Source organism: Melopsittacus undulatus, chromosome 10 (assembly GCF_012275295.1).
Source record: "Melopsittacus undulatus isolate bMelUnd1 chromosome 10, bMelUnd1.mat.Z, whole genome shotgun sequence".
In the NCBI taxonomy this organism is placed as follows: domain Eukaryota; kingdom Metazoa; phylum Chordata; class Aves; order Psittaciformes; family Psittaculidae; genus Melopsittacus; species Melopsittacus undulatus.
In genome coordinates this window covers 17,023,656-17,040,010 of record NC_047536.1, presented here as the reverse complement: position 1 = coordinate 17,040,010, position 16,355 = coordinate 17,023,656, and the positions used below count along the sequence as shown (strand labels likewise).

Here is a 16,355-nt window from a genome sequence, read left to right as displayed (position 1 = left end):
CGACAGGGCAGCTCAGTGCAGGTGTGCTGCAACACATTGAGCTTGTTGAAGATCATGCTCATTAAAGAATTGGGGGGTTTATGAGCAGCTTGGGTCCAGCTTTTAAGCACTGGAGCAAATTGCTTCCAGGCATGTGCCACGATGAATCAACTTGCCCTTTCAAACCATTCTTCCCTGAAGGTTGGAAATGGAAAGGACATTTCTGCACTGAAAGAAACCTCCCATGTTCTGGGGCTTAAATTGGGATCATTCCATCCCATTGCTGTAGTAAAGCCCTCCTGTGCCTGGCTCAGGACAGCCCTGTGTCCCTGCTGCTCCCACGGGAGGTGGCTGGAGCAGCCACTGCACTTGCTCTGGTCTGAATGAAGCCATTGAATGGGCCTGTGCAACATCATGTGCATGGCAGCTGCTGCATCACATGGTACTGATGCAGCAGCACGGGCACTGCTGCCGCCATCACTGCTGTGCTTGGTGTGACTGCAGGGCTCAGTGCCCTGACACCAGCAGCAGAACTGGTGATCCATTAACAAGGTCTGTCGAGCACAAACTGGACTTTGGAACCCACCTCAATCAGGTACCAGTGAATGGCTTCACTGGTGAGGGGCTGGGGGAGGGAGGTGGCTGCCTGGTGTATCCTGGGGTGTTTACAGCGAGCGGGGGATGGAAGCAGTTAATCCCATGAGGTGCACTGGAGCAGCTCCAGTTTGAGCCCTTGCTATGTGGGGCTGTACACAACCCCTCTGACAGCTGTTAAACACCAGAACTTGCTCTCACTTTCTGTTCTTGCAAAAGGCTTTATTGTGTAACAGTGACTCAGGACAAGTACAATGTGTAGTTTCTGATGGCAGTGACCAGAAGGCACCTTCATTGACACCATAAAGCTCTTTCTAGAGACAACCATAAATCAACTTTTCCTCCCCGCACTGGAAGCAAACACGGACTGAGCACCAGCCTGTGGAGGAATAGAAGCACCTACAGCAGTGTAGGGAGGAACTAAAGTTAATGTGCAGAGCGACAGTGACATCTGTGGGATTGAACGGACATAGAAAGGCCATATACAAATTTTAATACAAATATCTATAAAAATCAGAAAAGTGAAGTTGCATTTTAGTTTCAAATAGAACTTTCAGGGAAGTTACAACTAATACAGTTTCCTTAATTATTCCAGTGGGAGAAACACGAGTTTGCATTACCCCTACGCTTTGTTTCACACTGCTGGGGTACAGTGGAATACACCACAGAGCAGCACCCGCTGCATGGAAAATGCCTGCAATTCAGTTACAAAAATAACGGCTACTTTCCATGGTAACGGGCAAGGTTCCGACAGCTTTAGGAGGAGTTAGAGGAACACCGCTGGAGGAGTAAAGTGTGACAAGTGTCACAGACACGGACGGGTTTAGGGTATGATGGCAGCGCCAGTTCATTACTGGAACAAGTGTTGCAGAAGATGTCCCCGCAGTTCCTGCAGTGGTGCTGTGAACACAGGGTTAAATCAGCACAATGCCAGAAAACCCAGCAGAGTGAAAACCCACAGAAGCTTTTGGAGCAGAATGACATCACCCTCCACTCCCAACAGGCCCAGCCCTCTCCACAGTTCTGCTCTGCTGTGATCCCTGTGCAGCCCGGCTGCCCACCGGGGCTGGAGGAGCTGCTCTGCTGCTCACCAAGCGGGCAGCCCCTGCTTCCAGCAGAGCTCTATGGGAGGAGAGCTGGTGCCTGGGCTGCTGGGGACCCCATGCAGCCACCTTGAGCTGTCCCAGCCCACCAGAAGGACCCCAGCACTGAGGCACAGAGCACCCAGACCTCCAACAGGGAAGGGAGGAGAACCACAGAACAGGAGAATGCAGCCCCTAACAGCTCCCTACCAAGCACAACACTATTTTTAGCATAGGAAATGACGAATTACTTCTCCCTGTAGTTATCGTGCCAACCAGATCTGGAACAGAAGCATCTTCCCCAGCACACGACAACACAGTTTCTGTTTTCCATGACAAAAGGAAGAAAGAAGCCACCGAACAACACTACCTTCCTTCTGGAGATGGAGAACTCCTTGTCACATTGCTTGCAGTGTGTGGCTTCATCATCTTTCAGCCAGGTATGACCCTAGAAAATGGGAACAAAAAGTCACTGTAGATACAAATTCATTTCTAAGACACAATTCAAGGGCAGTTTGCCAATAGTGGTGTTTTTGCACAGCCACCTTTGGGAGTGGGATAACCAGGGTGAAATGTGAAGGTACTAAATGAAATGTGTATGTTCAGACAGATCACCCATGACGTGTAAGTACCTTTAGTGCTTTATTTACTTCTTTAATATCTTCCATCTTCAGCTTCGATCTGAAAAATAAATCAAGAACAAAATTACTTCCTCTGCATGACTTTACCTTCAGGCACGTTCCCTCTGACCCGCAGTCCCACTGCCAGCCACTGGATTGGAACTGATTCTTCAGTTGGTTCCATGCTCAGTATCACCAGGAAACCTTCGTCATTGTCACCTTGGGGTTTACCCCTTTTCAGTATATTCAGTGGAACATGGGACAAGTGCAGTTCCCCTCTGAGAACTAAGCATTTTCTGTACTGGTTGCTGTCTTGGCCATTTAATCATACGAAGATCTCCCCTTGCTTTTATTTCATAGCTGTTTAGTTCCCTGTGCATAGGATCTGCCTCCTGAACTTCTCAGGTTTATTGGTTTTTACAGCTGGATGTGTTCTAAAATGATCTCTATCAGCCTGGTTCTGCCTCCTTCATGCCACTTCCAGGAGCTCAGTTTCTAGGACTTACTGGCTGAGATGAAGTCCCATTTCCTGCAGAGCTTGCTCCTGCTCCTCACAGACCTTCTCTAACTGCTGCTTCTCATCTTGCAGTTTTCTCAGTTCCTACAAAATCAAGCACAAACCCAAGTTTGACCTACAGCCTCGGTCAGTCTGTCCAAGCTACCCAAGCAGTTCACATGAGTAAGCTCCTTACAACGCTACCTATTTCTAAGGCGTGATTTTTAGAATGACGTGGGTGAACTACCCATGGGCTCTGCACAAACCATTAACCAGATGTACCAGAGAGAGGAAGATCTTCAGGCTTTAAACCTCCTTGAGCATTGCTGGAGTGCAGCAATGCTGTGCCTGCACATGAGTGTATACACAGACACTGGGGTACCATTGTGTCTTCGAAATCTAAACTCTCAGAGAGAGCAGCAAACTCCTGAAAACGTGTTCTTCGGTTTGTTTAAACACAGTTGTATAACCTCCCACAGTCACTGAAAGCCATGAACTTGCCACCCTACATGAACAGGGCTGTCTCACCAGGGGACAGCAGAGGAGCTTTGTGTCCTCACCTACCCCATCTCAGCTGCAGCTCCTGACCGGCCGTGGCTCACTAATGTGGCTGAGGAGGCTGCTTGGCTCTTGTTAGGCCTGAGCCCTGTATTAGCATCTCATGTGCAGACTTGTCTTACATCAGCCAAGCTTTGAAAGCCCTCAGAGGAAACCTTCGACTGCAGATATAAATACAGCACTGGTGCTGAGTCAGCTTCAGCCCCGAAGTTGCACTGTGCGTACCTTTTTCAGTCCTTCCATTTGCTGCAGTTCTGTTTTAAGGAGGGTGGTAGCATCCTTCTCCTGGTGTAGTTCTCTCTGCAAAGTCTGTCTCTGTTCCTTTTCAGACTTTAATTCCTTTTCCAGAGTTGAGCTATTTAAAAAGAACTCATTCTAAGAAACCCTATAGCAGAAAAATACGTCACAGCACTTACTGATAGCAACAGTCTGAGAAGCAAAAACCTAGTCCACAAGAGGGCAAAAACTTGAGTGGTGTTCTGGGAACGAACAGGGCTGCTATGGCAGCAGACATCAAAAGCTGTATTAGTATTCTCAGGTCACAGAAAACAAGCAGCAGTGAATGGCTAGAAGAAAAAAGCAAACAACCCAAACCCCAAACCCAATCCCCACAGGTACATACTCGACCCCCTGTGTTTAAACTGCCATGTTTGAAAATTACACTCTACTATGAACCCTGAAACCACTCCAAACCTCCAACTTGTTTGGATGCCAGTCACTTGCTCAGCCTACAACCATGACCATGTCTATGTAGAGGGAAAGCAATGGAAAGCTTCAAGGCCACTCAGAAAGGCCAGACTTCCACTGGCATTTCATGCTCTAAACTGCATGTTCTGGGAGAAAAAAAAACACATTTCCAACCCCTTCTGCTACCTGTGCTATACAGAAGGGCTGTGCCCCTTTTGGACCTGAGCACCCCAGGAGTAGAAAGCACTTCTTAAAGCAATGGCAGAAGGGAAGTTAAAAACCGCGATGAGACTAAATACCATTTACTGTCGAGCTGGGACATCTGTTGCCGGCAGGAATCAAGCCTCCCAGCGAGCTCTTGCTTCATCTTGTTGCACCTTTCTTCCGCAGCCTGCCTTGCCTTTTCTGAGTGTTGTAATCTGCAAAGGAACGAACATGTTAATTCACATGCTCCTTATCCACACCCTCTCATTCTGCTCTTTTAGATTTACCACTCAGATCTTGTAAAAGCTTAAACTGAAAATGCTAATGGAGGAAAAAACCCACAAACCACCACCAGGAAAGCCTCCAACTGTTAATGCACACACTCCCCCCCGCCCCAAAGCTGGAGTCCTACTTGTCCTTAAACTAAAGTCAACGTGTTTTCAAAACAGCCTGCCTATGAAAAGGGCTATGGTGTTTGAATGGGTCAATATGGACATGTTTGCCTGGGAAAAGAGAAGAAGCAAGCATGGGGGGTGGTGACAAGGAGGAGGAAGGAAAAGGAACATTGTTCTGACACACATGCCCAGAGGTCTATGGGAGATGTATAGAAGGTTATCCTATAAAGCTTTCAGCTGGAAACTTTCTACTGATTCCAGTGTTGACTTTTCAGCCTCTAATTATTACCTCTCTTCCATTTGTTTCATAGAGGACATCATCTCGTTTGTTTTTCCTTCAAAGGAGGATATTGCTTCCGTTCTCTGTTGTAATGAGCACTCTGCGTTCTGTAGGAATAAGGGAAGAGACATTCCAGATAATATATTTCAGTTCTCTAACGCACAAAGTGTTATGTTTAATGAATGTCTGCCATTAGATAAAGAATGTTCAGCTTGTTAGAGGCCATGACTGGGTCTAACTGGAATGTACAAACAAAATGCTGATAACGCCAGAGCAGACACTCCTCAACTTGTTTTTGTTAAGAGCTCAGCAAAAAAAAACCCTTAACTGTACTAAGTTCTACCTGTGAGATCAGCTACAGGCCAAAACCCTTCCCTTTAGAAATAAACTTGAAGAAAGAAATTCTCTAATTCAATTGACAAGGTCAATTATGATTTGAATGTAACAACTGTACTCAGTGGGCATGGAACCAGGAAGCCAAACAAAACAAGAAATGCTTTGGAAAGCAAAGGCCTTGCTCAGCACTGATGTTCCACTGGCCACTGCCTGGCAAGTTTCTGTGCATCTCTGGAGCAGCCAAAGGCCTGAACAGGTATCAGGGAACAGCTCTGCATGTTTTGTGTGAACTCCTCCACCGCTTCCCTGCCTGTCAGTATGTTTTGTCCAATTGAAAAAACAAGACAAAAAAAACCCAACCCACCCAAACACCAGAGAGACACAAAACCATCCCCAAACCCCTGCTGTAGGTATGACAAAGGAAAGTCTAAAAACTGCCAGGGCAGGAAAAGACTGAGGAAGGGAGACATGCCCAGAAAGCAAGTTTTCCTCTTCTCTAGCAATCTTACCTCTGGAAAGCCAGTTCTTATACCAAATGGGGTGTAACAAAATACCTAAACCCACCCAAAAACTTTCTGGTAGCTCCAAAGGCCAGACTGAGCACAGAGTTCCTCCCTCCTCAAATCCAGTGTTGTCTTTCCACCGCCTATAGCACGCAGCTGACCATCTGGGTACAGACTGCAGGAGATGATGGACAAAAATACCCAAGTTTTCTATTGGTTTAGGGAGGCCTATTGTTGGTTTAACACAATGGTGTTAAATATGGTGCAGGTGAAAGGCAGCAAATAAACACAGCATGGATGGGAAGCAGCAGCAAGATAGTCCTAGGCTGCAGTAAGTCAAGTTTACTGGTTAGGACAAAAGACTCTTGCAAACACCTTCTCCCCTGGGAGAGCTCTCCATTTGTCTCTGCATTTGTTGATGATCCTGTGCAGCACATCCAAGGAAACCTCCTTTCTTTCCAGACATGGCCAATATCATACCAATAATGAAGTATAATGAAAAAATGAAACAATTCCTTCTACAATTTTAAAATATTCTTAAGAAAATTGTGGCATCTAAGTATTCTTTCAGGTTCATATAAGTGCATTTGCAACCCCAGTACATGTTTATAATGTAAAGATCAGCTCTACAGCTGCTCTTTCTCTTCTCCACTCTGTACGTACCTGAGATTTGTGAAACATCTGCAGGTTTATAGCCTTCACTTCTTCTAACTGTTGGCGAAGTGCAACTAAAGTGTCTTGTTTTTCATGAGTATCTTTCTCCAGAAGTTTCATGGCAATCTCCATTTCTGTTTTCATTCCAATTTGCAGTTCCAACTCTTTCTCTAGTTCCTTACAAAGAGGTTTCCCAGTTACAGCTATGTGGTCATATGTCAGAGATACGCATTTCCAAAACCCATTTAGCCAACCCCATACAGAAACAACATCCTGCTTTGAGATAATGTTGAGCTATGATTTTACAAAAGAACTAGGTCTTAAATGATACCTTAAGTTAGTAAAAACAAACTCTTATTTCAGCTCTTCAGGGCAAGGGTGCAGCCCTGCTAGCCTGAAGTGCAGAGCTCAGTGTAACTTAGCAGCCTGTCAACTGAAGCACTTCTCCTGGCAGCTGGACTTCAGCTGACTTAGGTCCATCTGCCTCAGCAAGCCTGGGCAGCCACTTCACCAGCCACAGATTAGCAGTAACTGTGCAAACGATGTGCATGTACCACACTTCCTTCCCTAAAGACAGCTGCTTCTCTGTGTTTTGATCTTAGTCTCTGCTATAATAATGCTGGTAGGTTCTTAAAAAGAAAAAAAAAACTTTTATTTTCAGCATTCCAAAAGCCCCAATTTCCATTTCCTTACAGACACTGTTAATAACCAGTTCCTACTTGCAATTCCTTTATGAATTCTGAATAACTGCAAAAAGTGCATAGCAGACATGTTGTATTTGTAATGCTCCCTTAAAGCATGCAGAATCCTGGATCTTTCATTTAAATTTCTATAGTTAAGTTTCCTTACCAGCCGAATTTTTTTTTCTTCTTTTAACTGCTTCCAAACATCACTGTACATTTCATCAAGGCCCTGGCGTGACTGCTTGTAAGTGTCCAACTCTACTTTTGTATCTTCCTTTGTTACCTACAAGAAACATCAGCAACAAAGCCACATAAGATCACAGAGCTATGTATCTAAGGTATGCCTTAGAAATACTGTGTCACACACAAGAACTTAGGAGTTATTCCAAGTAAAATCCCACTATTTTACAGTTACAAGCTGGCAAATGTTAATAAGCCAAAATTTCAAAGAACAGAGTAAAAATAAAAAGAAACCATTCTAATCCTTTTAATGTTTTCTCCTTCTTCAAGAATATGTTTAAATGTGTAGTAAAGAACAGCAAAATCTAATGCCTGTGCATACAATACACAAGAACAGCGATCTACACATCAGTATGCCAAACTGTGCTTAGCATTGCAGTTCAAAGTGCTGTTGAGGGCACTAACTACAGCTAATCAAGAGATCACTTATTTCAAGGATCCATCATCTTTAACTGGGTGTCCCACCTCTACGCTTTTTTCACTCTGTTCACGAATCAATTCATTCTGTTGTTTTAGCTGCTGCTGCTCCTCCTGAAGTGATCCGATTCGGTCAGTGGCTGCTGCGAGCTGTTTACAAAGAGAACATACCTATATTTTATCACTGTGCAAGCATGCAACATCTGGAGGAATTCTAAAGTCAATAGCTAAACCTTCGTAGCAGGTGCATTGCTCACTTCCCCTTTCATCCCTTTCATTCTCCCCAAAAGCTGCCTGATCCTTTTGCATACTGCTAGACTCTCTTTTAGTTCCCAGTTAGGAAAGATTTCCTAATTGAAGTGTAATTCTTCCTTTTTTCCAAGTTCTGTTAACTCACACAGCAGAAGAAAAAGGGGTAAGTCATGTTCATTACAGTGACAGTTTTGGGTGGGGACATCATTGCAAGACAAGAACCTGATTAAGGAAACCCTGTCTACCACATGGGTGCCCCAAAGCATTCTGACAACTAACATAATGTGGAAGCTCTCCACAGAGCCTTTCCCACATGCCAACCCATGCCAATCCTACCAATCCCCCACATTCCACCAGTGTCAACTCAAACATCTTAGGTCTAAGGTATATTCTCAGGGAGTTTTGCCTTTGCTTTTGGTAAAGAGCTATAAGAAATATTTAACAGAGGAGACACAAACCTCTTCCTGGAGTTTTGAATTGGTCTTTTCTAAACAGTCTATTTTGTTCTGAAGATCTGCAACTGTGCAACTGCAGCCAGAGAAAAAAGGATGCATTAAAACAACAGAAGTGGCAATGTTCAACATTTCTATTCCTATTCTCAACCATACTTTTACCATCCTGCATTTGTTGACAATGAAATACTTTGGTGAGCTGGCAAAAAAAAATCCAGAGGAAGGACAACTGTCCCTCTTAGGCACTGAGAGGAATGTGCATTTCCCTACATTTGGCAGCCTACTGTATTAACTGACAGCCCTGTTCAGACTTAGCTTTTGCAGTCTTAACACCTCTTGTGTTCAAGAGGGTAAGTGAGGCCTGCTCATCCCACAGAGCCATTTTCTGTAGCAGAAGAATAGAGACTCTTCCTTTGAGAAATGAATTTCCAGATGCACTTGTAATAGTTTCTCTTGCAAAAGTAGCCCCAAAATCTAAAAAAAGTAAACTACTGTTACACAGACTTTTTTGCATTTCATATGCCATCAGAAGAGTAAGATTACAAAATGAAACTAAGATTCTGGGAAATAATCAGAAAAGGCATTTCTGTATCAGACAAAAATCTACAGGACTGACAGCAGAGACATTCAAAGCCATACCAGAAAACTAATCAGGACAAGTGTTTGTACATTAGAACAGAGGAAAATCCCACCTTAGATGGCGGTTCAGTTCTTCCACATAATGCTTCTGGTCAAGGACAGCTGTAATCCCTCCATCTCTAGTTGTAAAAGTGAGAATTTATTGATTGAGAAGAAATTCCTTCATTCTAAAAGTCTAGTTTGTACCAGGGTTTTCAGCATAGACTTGCAAACTGAACGCCAGAAGCACACAAACTACCAAGTCCACTGCATTCACAACAGTGCTTCTAACAGTTGCAGTCTCTATCCCACCTAACGTTTCACCTAAAACTAGGATTTTTATCTTTCCCACAGAGACAGCTACTTAACTGAGAGCATTTCTGAAACAGCACTTATGAAACAAAGCAGTGATTTAGTAGCAGGTGACTTGGCATCTTGTAAACCCAAATAAAAACCGCAATCTGAAAGTTTGGGTGCTTTTAACTTGGTCCCATCTTAAGACACAAACTGTCCACACTGTACTGTTGTTAGACATATCATAGGCTCAACATTTAAAAGTTAGCACTTTTGTTCAGCTGACAAAATCTATTTTGGATTCTTGTTTTTGGATGATTAAAAGAGTTTGAAGTCTCCAACACTTGTGTGCTGCCACAGACTGACAGGTTTGTTTGACAAAAACCATAACAATTTACAATCGCTAATTCACCATACTTACTGTTTGCTATCGCTGTCCTGGGTTTCCTTAAGGTACAAGGAAAAATCAATCACTCCAACCTGAAAGAATATATTTAAGGTATTAATACGTCTTCCCAGTGCAATTCTGTGTAGCAGCAGGCATTCCTTTGTATTCGGAAAAAGGTAAAAACCTGAAGCTTAAGTGTAGACAGGGAAGATAATACTTATATTCTTCAGGGCTGAAGCAAACATGCAAGCATCAAAATAGCCATATCTGTTGTACTCAGTTATTTGTGCTGGCAGTTATTTGAGAGCATTTCCATAAATTGCTACTTAGGGATGGATACTTATGTACTATTTTGATGCAACACAGGCCATTCTGGACAGAATTCTGGACCCATCTCAATAAAGTATTTATGGATGTGCTTAATTCTGCTACAATCTTATACTGATTGATCTCATTTAAGTGTTAATCTTTACCTGAGAATCTAAGTCTTCTCCTTTTAAGCAAAGGTTTGCATCAATAACATTCAGTCCAACCAGCAGACCCACAATAACTGCTCCTTCCTCCTCCATCATCAATGCATCAGGTTCATAAAATTCACTACAAGAAATATTATAAGACATCACTACACATCAAGATTATGATATTTTCATCACCAAAATCATATGATCAGTAATGTAGCTGTTATAAAGCTCAGCTGATCAGCACCTTCTCACTAACTTATTGTACAAGACAGAAGATGCAGAAGTCTTACAGAAAATATTTTCCTGGTCTTGTAGGTTCACTGCAAAAAAAACAATTAACAATTTGCTCCTCTGCAGGTTGCAAGAACAAGCTTAAACTGGTCAGTTATTGACCTATGACTACAACAAACAAGGTTTCAGTGATTCAGTGAATACAATCTACCTGTATCTGTATTGTTACCTCAACAGATGCTTATGGTCCAAGAGTACTTTGAGATAATCTGCCAGCTTCTTTTGCATGAGTGCTAGATAAAGCCAAGCCCTTCCTCTTCCCACAGCAGTCCTAAAAGGAAAGGTTGCATGTTTTGGTAAAAACAAAGCAAAGGGAGATGAAGTTTGCTGCTTACTGAAAACACAAAAATAATAATAAAAAAGTCTTGGGGAAATGAAATGCTGTTTCCAGAGCACAAAGCAATGAAGTATATCCTGTCGATTCATCAAAGGGAAAGTATATTGTAGAGTATTCCTAACTTGGAAAGACACATATTTTCAGTTACCACCATAACACAAATACTAATGCACCATAGCATTGAAACAAGTCTTTTTGCATCATCCCGAATTACCAACATTGGATACTACTAGAACATGCACAGTGACATGAAGTCATAAAAGCAAGGGAAAGAAGAAGGAAAATGCATGTAAAGACTTTACAGTTATTTTTAGCAAGGTGACAGGAGCTTCCAGATGCTGTTTTTAAACTTGCAGCATTATCTGAACCAGAAGCACTGCATATTTTGAGATAACCCCTTATTTCTTGAAGAAGCCAATGCCTCCCAGATATCCTGCTTTTCTCTTTGGGTGTAAGAGTTCATTAAGGAAGGCGAGAGGCTACAAGAAGGATTCTTTTTTTCCCAGAAGTATAAATGAAATGCATCATCCCCAACAACCAACTTACTTCAACTCTGGCAGATTTTTAACACTAGTTGCTATATCTGATGCTTCAGGACAAAGTTTTTCCACTAGCTCCAAAGGACCAAAAAACGATTTGTTCTGTCCAATAAAAGTCTTCTTCACTAGAGGGAGTATACAGAGAAGTTTGCGAGGTAAAGTGACAGGTTTCCAACCTCAAAATTATAGATTTTAGTCTATCTTTTACTTTGTCTTACAGCTCCTAATATGTCAATGAAAAGGGGGCATTAATAATACCTTGACAATTTAGGAGGCACAAAATACAGGGCATAGGAGAAAGCAAGGGCAGGTAGGGACAGGACAAGGGGGAATGGCTTTAAACTGACAGAGAGGAGATTGAGATGACCTCTTAGGCAGAAGCTCTTCCCTGTGAGGGTGCTGAGGCGCTGGCACAGGGTGCCCAGAGGAGCTGTGGCTGCCCCATCCCTGGCAGTGCTCAAGGCCAGGTTGGACACAGGGGCTTGAAGCAAGCTGCTCCAGTGGAAGGGGTCCCTGTCTGTGGCAGGGGTTTGGAATTAGATGCACTTTAAGGTCCCCTCCATCCCAAATCATTCTATGATTCTATCTGTAATACGAATGAGCATTATACAGTGTATGTGATGAATATCAGCACCACACAGGAGTCAAACTGGAGACACGGGGGACAGAACACAGCCTCGGGTATCTGCCTCTCCTGGTGTGGCAGCCGGAGCCGGTGCGGGGAGCGGGCGCCCACCTTTCAGCCCATGCTTGAGGCAGTGCTCCAGCACCACGAAGAACTGCTGCAAGGGTGGGAAGTCCGAGTCCAGCGTCCGGCCAAGGCTCAGGGCCGACTGGATCAGGGTTTTGATGCTGAGCTTCATCATGTTCATGAGGTTGGCGCGCTCCTCCATGGCGTGACACCGTGCACCTGGGTGGGGAGACACGGGTGGAGAAAGAAAAGCTGCTTTTAGAGACGCACTCCAGAACCCCTCAGCGCTGACAAGAGCGATGCTTTCCCGTCTCCATCTCCATCTTGCGGAGGTGAACGGCTTGGGAAGAGCTGGGTGCAAGGCACAAGTGAACCCCCCTCCCCCCAACACCTGTACGGGCGGATCGAGAGAGGTCACCATGGGCATCGGGGCCGCTGCCCGAGCCCTGCCGCCACCACCCCCCGGCCCCGGGCCTAGCGCCACCTCAGCGCCCGCCCGGGGGGGGCCCTACCTGAGCGGCGGGCACGGTGCCGCAGGGCAGGCCCCGCCCGCGTTACCACGGCAACGGTTCACGCACCACCGCGACCACCGACCCCGGGAAATCTCGCGAGACAGAACGAGGTGAGAGCGGGCTGCGCGCCGCGCCGGGCGCCATTTTAGAAAGAGGTTGTGGTGGCTGAGGTGGGTGGTGGTGCTGCTCCTCAGCCCTGGGGAGAGGGAGAGGCACAACTGGGCTGCCAGCTACCGCTTTGCCTTCAGTCAACAGCAAGTTCTGAGAGACACTGCCTGCTGATGACCACTGGCGACCTAAATAAATGGTGTTTTGAGCAAACGCTGTTGCATTAGGAGAATCCTGCTGTCACCTGTGGATCAAACATGGCTGTACTCCTTTGCAGTAATAGCAGTTGTGGAAGAACAAGGATTAAAAAGTTTGTGATAGTTAGAATTTTGGTGTCGATATTGTGATGTTACACGTCAGGAACAGAAAAAAAGCTGACTACAGAAACACAAAAGTCAGTGACTTTCTTTGGGTACTGGGGTGTTTCAGTAGCAATACCAGCTTTTTTTGATGGTTTCCTGAATTTTTTACTTTATGATGGCTTGTAAGCCATGCTCAAGGTACATACATTGTATTATCCACAAGACAAACCAATAATCTAACCAACCAACCATGAAATGTGTTTTCTGAATATAAATTTAAGTAAGGGTTTGTATTAAGTTAATTCCTTGAATGGTATTTTTTGACTGTTGCAAATCAACACAGTCAACCACATCTGTACAACTGTGTACAAGTTGGTACATGTAAAATAGACACAAGCCTCAAAGATGGGGAATTGGGTTACCCAAGTGGAAAGATCACAGGCATTATGCTGCAGTCCTTAAGAATAAAGTCACAGTCTTGTATCTCATTGAATTCAACAGATTCGTTTTAACATCTTTCTGAAGCCCCATGCCTTGATTACTGTCATTACTCTGCACACCTTGAAGTCAGAAAACACTGAAGCAAAGCCAGCAGTTCTCCATCTCTCGGTCTTTAAGGCTACAAGTCTTTCTGGATTTGTATTTAGATGTGTAGCTCCCTGCCTTCTCTGCAAGGCAAGACACAGTTTCTTCAATGGCAGACTCTGGCTTTATGATCTGCCTGTCTGTATGTCCAGCTGACTGCACAGTGTGCAGCACAGCTCACACGGGATTGACAGAGCTGAAGTAGCAGGTAGAAGTTTGTAAGATCTCTGGGGAAAAGACGGCAGCAGAGAATGAGTGGCTAGTTTTCCATACATGGTCTTGCAGGCCTCAGCTTATTTCTTAAAAATACCTGCTTTCAATTGTATTTATAGTGCTTGGAGGAGGTAGTGTTTTAATCTCTTAATTTACAGACAAGAAGCTGGCAGATTATGGTAAAAGTTCTATTAAGTGTAGGAGCTCCATTTTTCAGGCAAGAGAAGATGTTATTTCCCCTTGCCAATTGCTGCGGAAGACAATGGATATTCTGCACATTGCCAGGTTGGATCCCGAGTGCTCAAGATGGGCTCCCAGGGAACATATTTGTGAGAAGTTTGGTGTGAGGCTTAAGAGATGCAGGGAAAGAAAGAATCTAGGGTTTTCAAGACAGAATTGATCTTGAACTCTGGCTATGCAAGAGATGAATTTGCACAAAAAAGAAAAAATCAGCAGTAGCTTATTTCACCATGAAGCGACAATCCATCCCCACAGAACTCCCGCTTGAATACTTAATACCATTAAAAGCAAAAAGGTCAGCACCAGTTAGCAAAACTGAGCCCCACTGCTCCAAAACCATTATACACTGCACTGAGACCCTGAACAAGACTCCAGCCCCAGTCACTGCTCCATTTAATGTTTTTGTTCCATGTTATAATAGAGATTTATAATTTATAGGAATTTATAATTAAAAATTTCCCTATGAATTCAACTAAAGCCCTTTTAATTCAGTTCAAAAGAGACTAGTTCCATAAATCTGTGTGGCTGCTATATCCATAAATACAGATGCTTAATAAAGCAATGTGTGGTTAAAAAAGGCATTTTTAGTGTGGTTAAGAAGTAATTTATAACATATCTGTATCTTAGTTCACGTGTCCCTTTTCTGACATGAAGCTATCCAAGAAGTGCAGCGTAGCTCTTTCTCTGAGCCAGCACACCCAGAAGGATAAGGGGTTGATAGATCACTTATGGAGCAGTGAAGCTGCTGCTGAGGTGAACTTTAAGGGAGAGGGGGAAGAGGAACCAAATAGAAGCTGACTGCATAAAACTAACATCCATTTTCCCAAATATATTTAGAGCTTAGAATTCTTCTGTTAAGAATAATAAATTCTTAAGTTCTCCATCTGTGTTGTTTTTCCAGATTTGCTTAAATAAAACTCTGCAGCATCAGATTGTTAACAATAAATTCAAAGTAATAACTATGCATCACTGGTGCTAATCAGCAGCACTTACGGGAGCAAACTTATTTGCGCACCATTAAAGCAAGTTTACTAAATAAGCATAACCATACTTGTTTTTGCTGTGCTGTCATTGCTGACTGGTTTGGACATGAATCCTACCAAAGATGCAGACTTCAGAGCGTGGCCATAGCTCAGCGCTAAGTTTTCCGAGGCTTTCTTGGCCAGCGACAAGATGGGCGCAGACCACCTCCCTTCTTCCGTTCTCCCTTGTTCCTGGTTTTTCAGCTCGCTCGCGTTTGGGATCTGGGTTTTGTAAATAATCTCAATGTCTTCCTTTCTCTCCGCCGCAGATGCGATGCAACTCTCCCCTTCAGCCATCTTTAACGTGTCATATGACACTAGTCCTGAGCAATCGAGCCGCGGCTCCGCGCCCGGCCCGCCGCAGGTACCCAGGGGCCGGCTCAGCCTCCGGACAGCAGCTGCCTGCATAAGCAGGGCCAAAAGACAAACGTGCCCAGCACGGAGCAACTTGCTTGGTGTGCGAAAGGCTCTGGGGAAGAAAGAGTGAAGGGGGAAGGGGGATGTGGAAGACCCAGAAAGTTTACTCTTAAACAAGTTCTGAAAGTAACAAAATTACACTCCACATCATGTTCTTGCTGTGCTCTCAAACATCATTTCCAGTTAGTAAATTTGTAGTATCCTTTGACATCACAAATTTGTGCAGTTAAATTGTGACAAATTAAAGAAATCTGTGTTACTTTGCCTACGGTTCAAGTCGCTGCGTCTTGATTGGAATAGTGAGTTGGTGTGACAGGTTCACTGTTGTGAAAAGCGCTTGCTTGCATCACTGATGTTACAAAATGGCTGTAGGCAGTAAGGACACATCATGAATGTATTTGGGCTGCATTTGGCAGAAAAGATCTGTCATGAAGGAGAACTGAAATTATCCTCGTATGAAAATTAGATCTTGCTGCATGTCTTAAATATTGATGGAGTCTACTGATGCATGGCTTATTATCCATTTTTTCATTGAGCAACTCTATGTGCTTCAGACATGTCACTCATTAGCTGTATTAGCTTTTTTGCTATGTAAAGGAAAGGTTTTTGTTTGATTGGTTGTGGGTGTTTTTTTTTGTTTGTTTGTTCTATGAAGAAATGTGAAAAGGAGAGCTAAAGATCAATTCCAGTAGTCTTGCAGTAAAATAAATCTTCAGGTCTGTATCTGATTTGTTCTCTAGCTGTAAGCTATTTTAAGAGTGATTCTGTGCTCTTGGCTTCTCAAACACTGAAATTTTAACAACTTTTGTTCCTCAAAGCACAGGGAAGTTCTCATATTTTTGTTGAGAATTCAGAGATCAGCAGCCTCTTACTCACCCATGATTCATAGGAGCTAACTATGGGCT

General features: G+C 43.8%; 1 protein-coding gene across 4 annotated transcripts; it reads right to left on the bottom strand.

Moving 5' to 3' along the window:
• Nucleotides 1–778: 778 nt before the first annotated feature.
• RUFY1 (RUN and FYVE domain containing 1) lies at nucleotides 779–15,343 on the bottom strand. Of its 4 annotated transcripts, none has more exons than XM_005147218.4 (18): nucleotides 15,063–15,343; nucleotides 12,097–12,270; nucleotides 11,368–11,485; nucleotides 10,654–10,755; nucleotides 10,206–10,329; nucleotides 9,766–9,824; nucleotides 9,125–9,190; nucleotides 8,439–8,508; nucleotides 7,777–7,878; nucleotides 7,238–7,354; nucleotides 6,398–6,565; nucleotides 4,905–5,002; nucleotides 4,316–4,435; nucleotides 3,555–3,684; nucleotides 2,782–2,876; nucleotides 2,288–2,336; nucleotides 2,026–2,103; nucleotides 779–1,473 (listed from the first exon to the last, which is right to left on the bottom strand). In XM_005147218.4, the coding sequence occupies exons 1-18, from the start codon at nucleotides 15,328–15,330 to the stop codon at nucleotides 1,330–1,332; spliced, it is 2,082 nt and encodes a 693-aa protein (XP_005147275.2). In that variant the 5' UTR covers nucleotides 15,331–15,343; the 3' UTR covers nucleotides 779–1,329. The 4 variants fall into 4 exon arrangements, with proteins under 4 accessions (XP_005147275.2, XP_030903168.2, XP_033922705.1 ...); XM_031047308.2 differs by having other exon boundaries at nucleotides 1,330–1,473; nucleotides 15,112–15,330; XM_034066814.1 differs by lacking the exon at nucleotides 15,063–15,343 and adding an exon at nucleotides 12,564–12,691 and having other exon boundaries at nucleotides 1,330–1,473.
• Between the last annotated feature and the right edge of the window lie 1,012 nt (nucleotides 15,344–16,355).

Bases quoted from the DNA above. Each gene is read 5' to 3' on its own strand.
- RUFY1 (XM_005147218.4), bottom strand. From the start codon at position 15,330: ATGGCTGAAGGGGAGAGTTGCATCGCATCTGCGGCGGAGAGAAAGGAA. The intron at 10,330-10,653 runs GTAACAATACAG...TATTTCTTGTAG, and splicing joins GACCATAAGCATCTGTTGAG to TGAATTTTATGAACCTGATG. The intron at 7,879-8,438 runs GTTTGTGTCTCC...CTTTGTAAACAG, and splicing joins ATTCAAAACTCCAGGAAGAG to CTCGCAGCAGCCACTGACCG.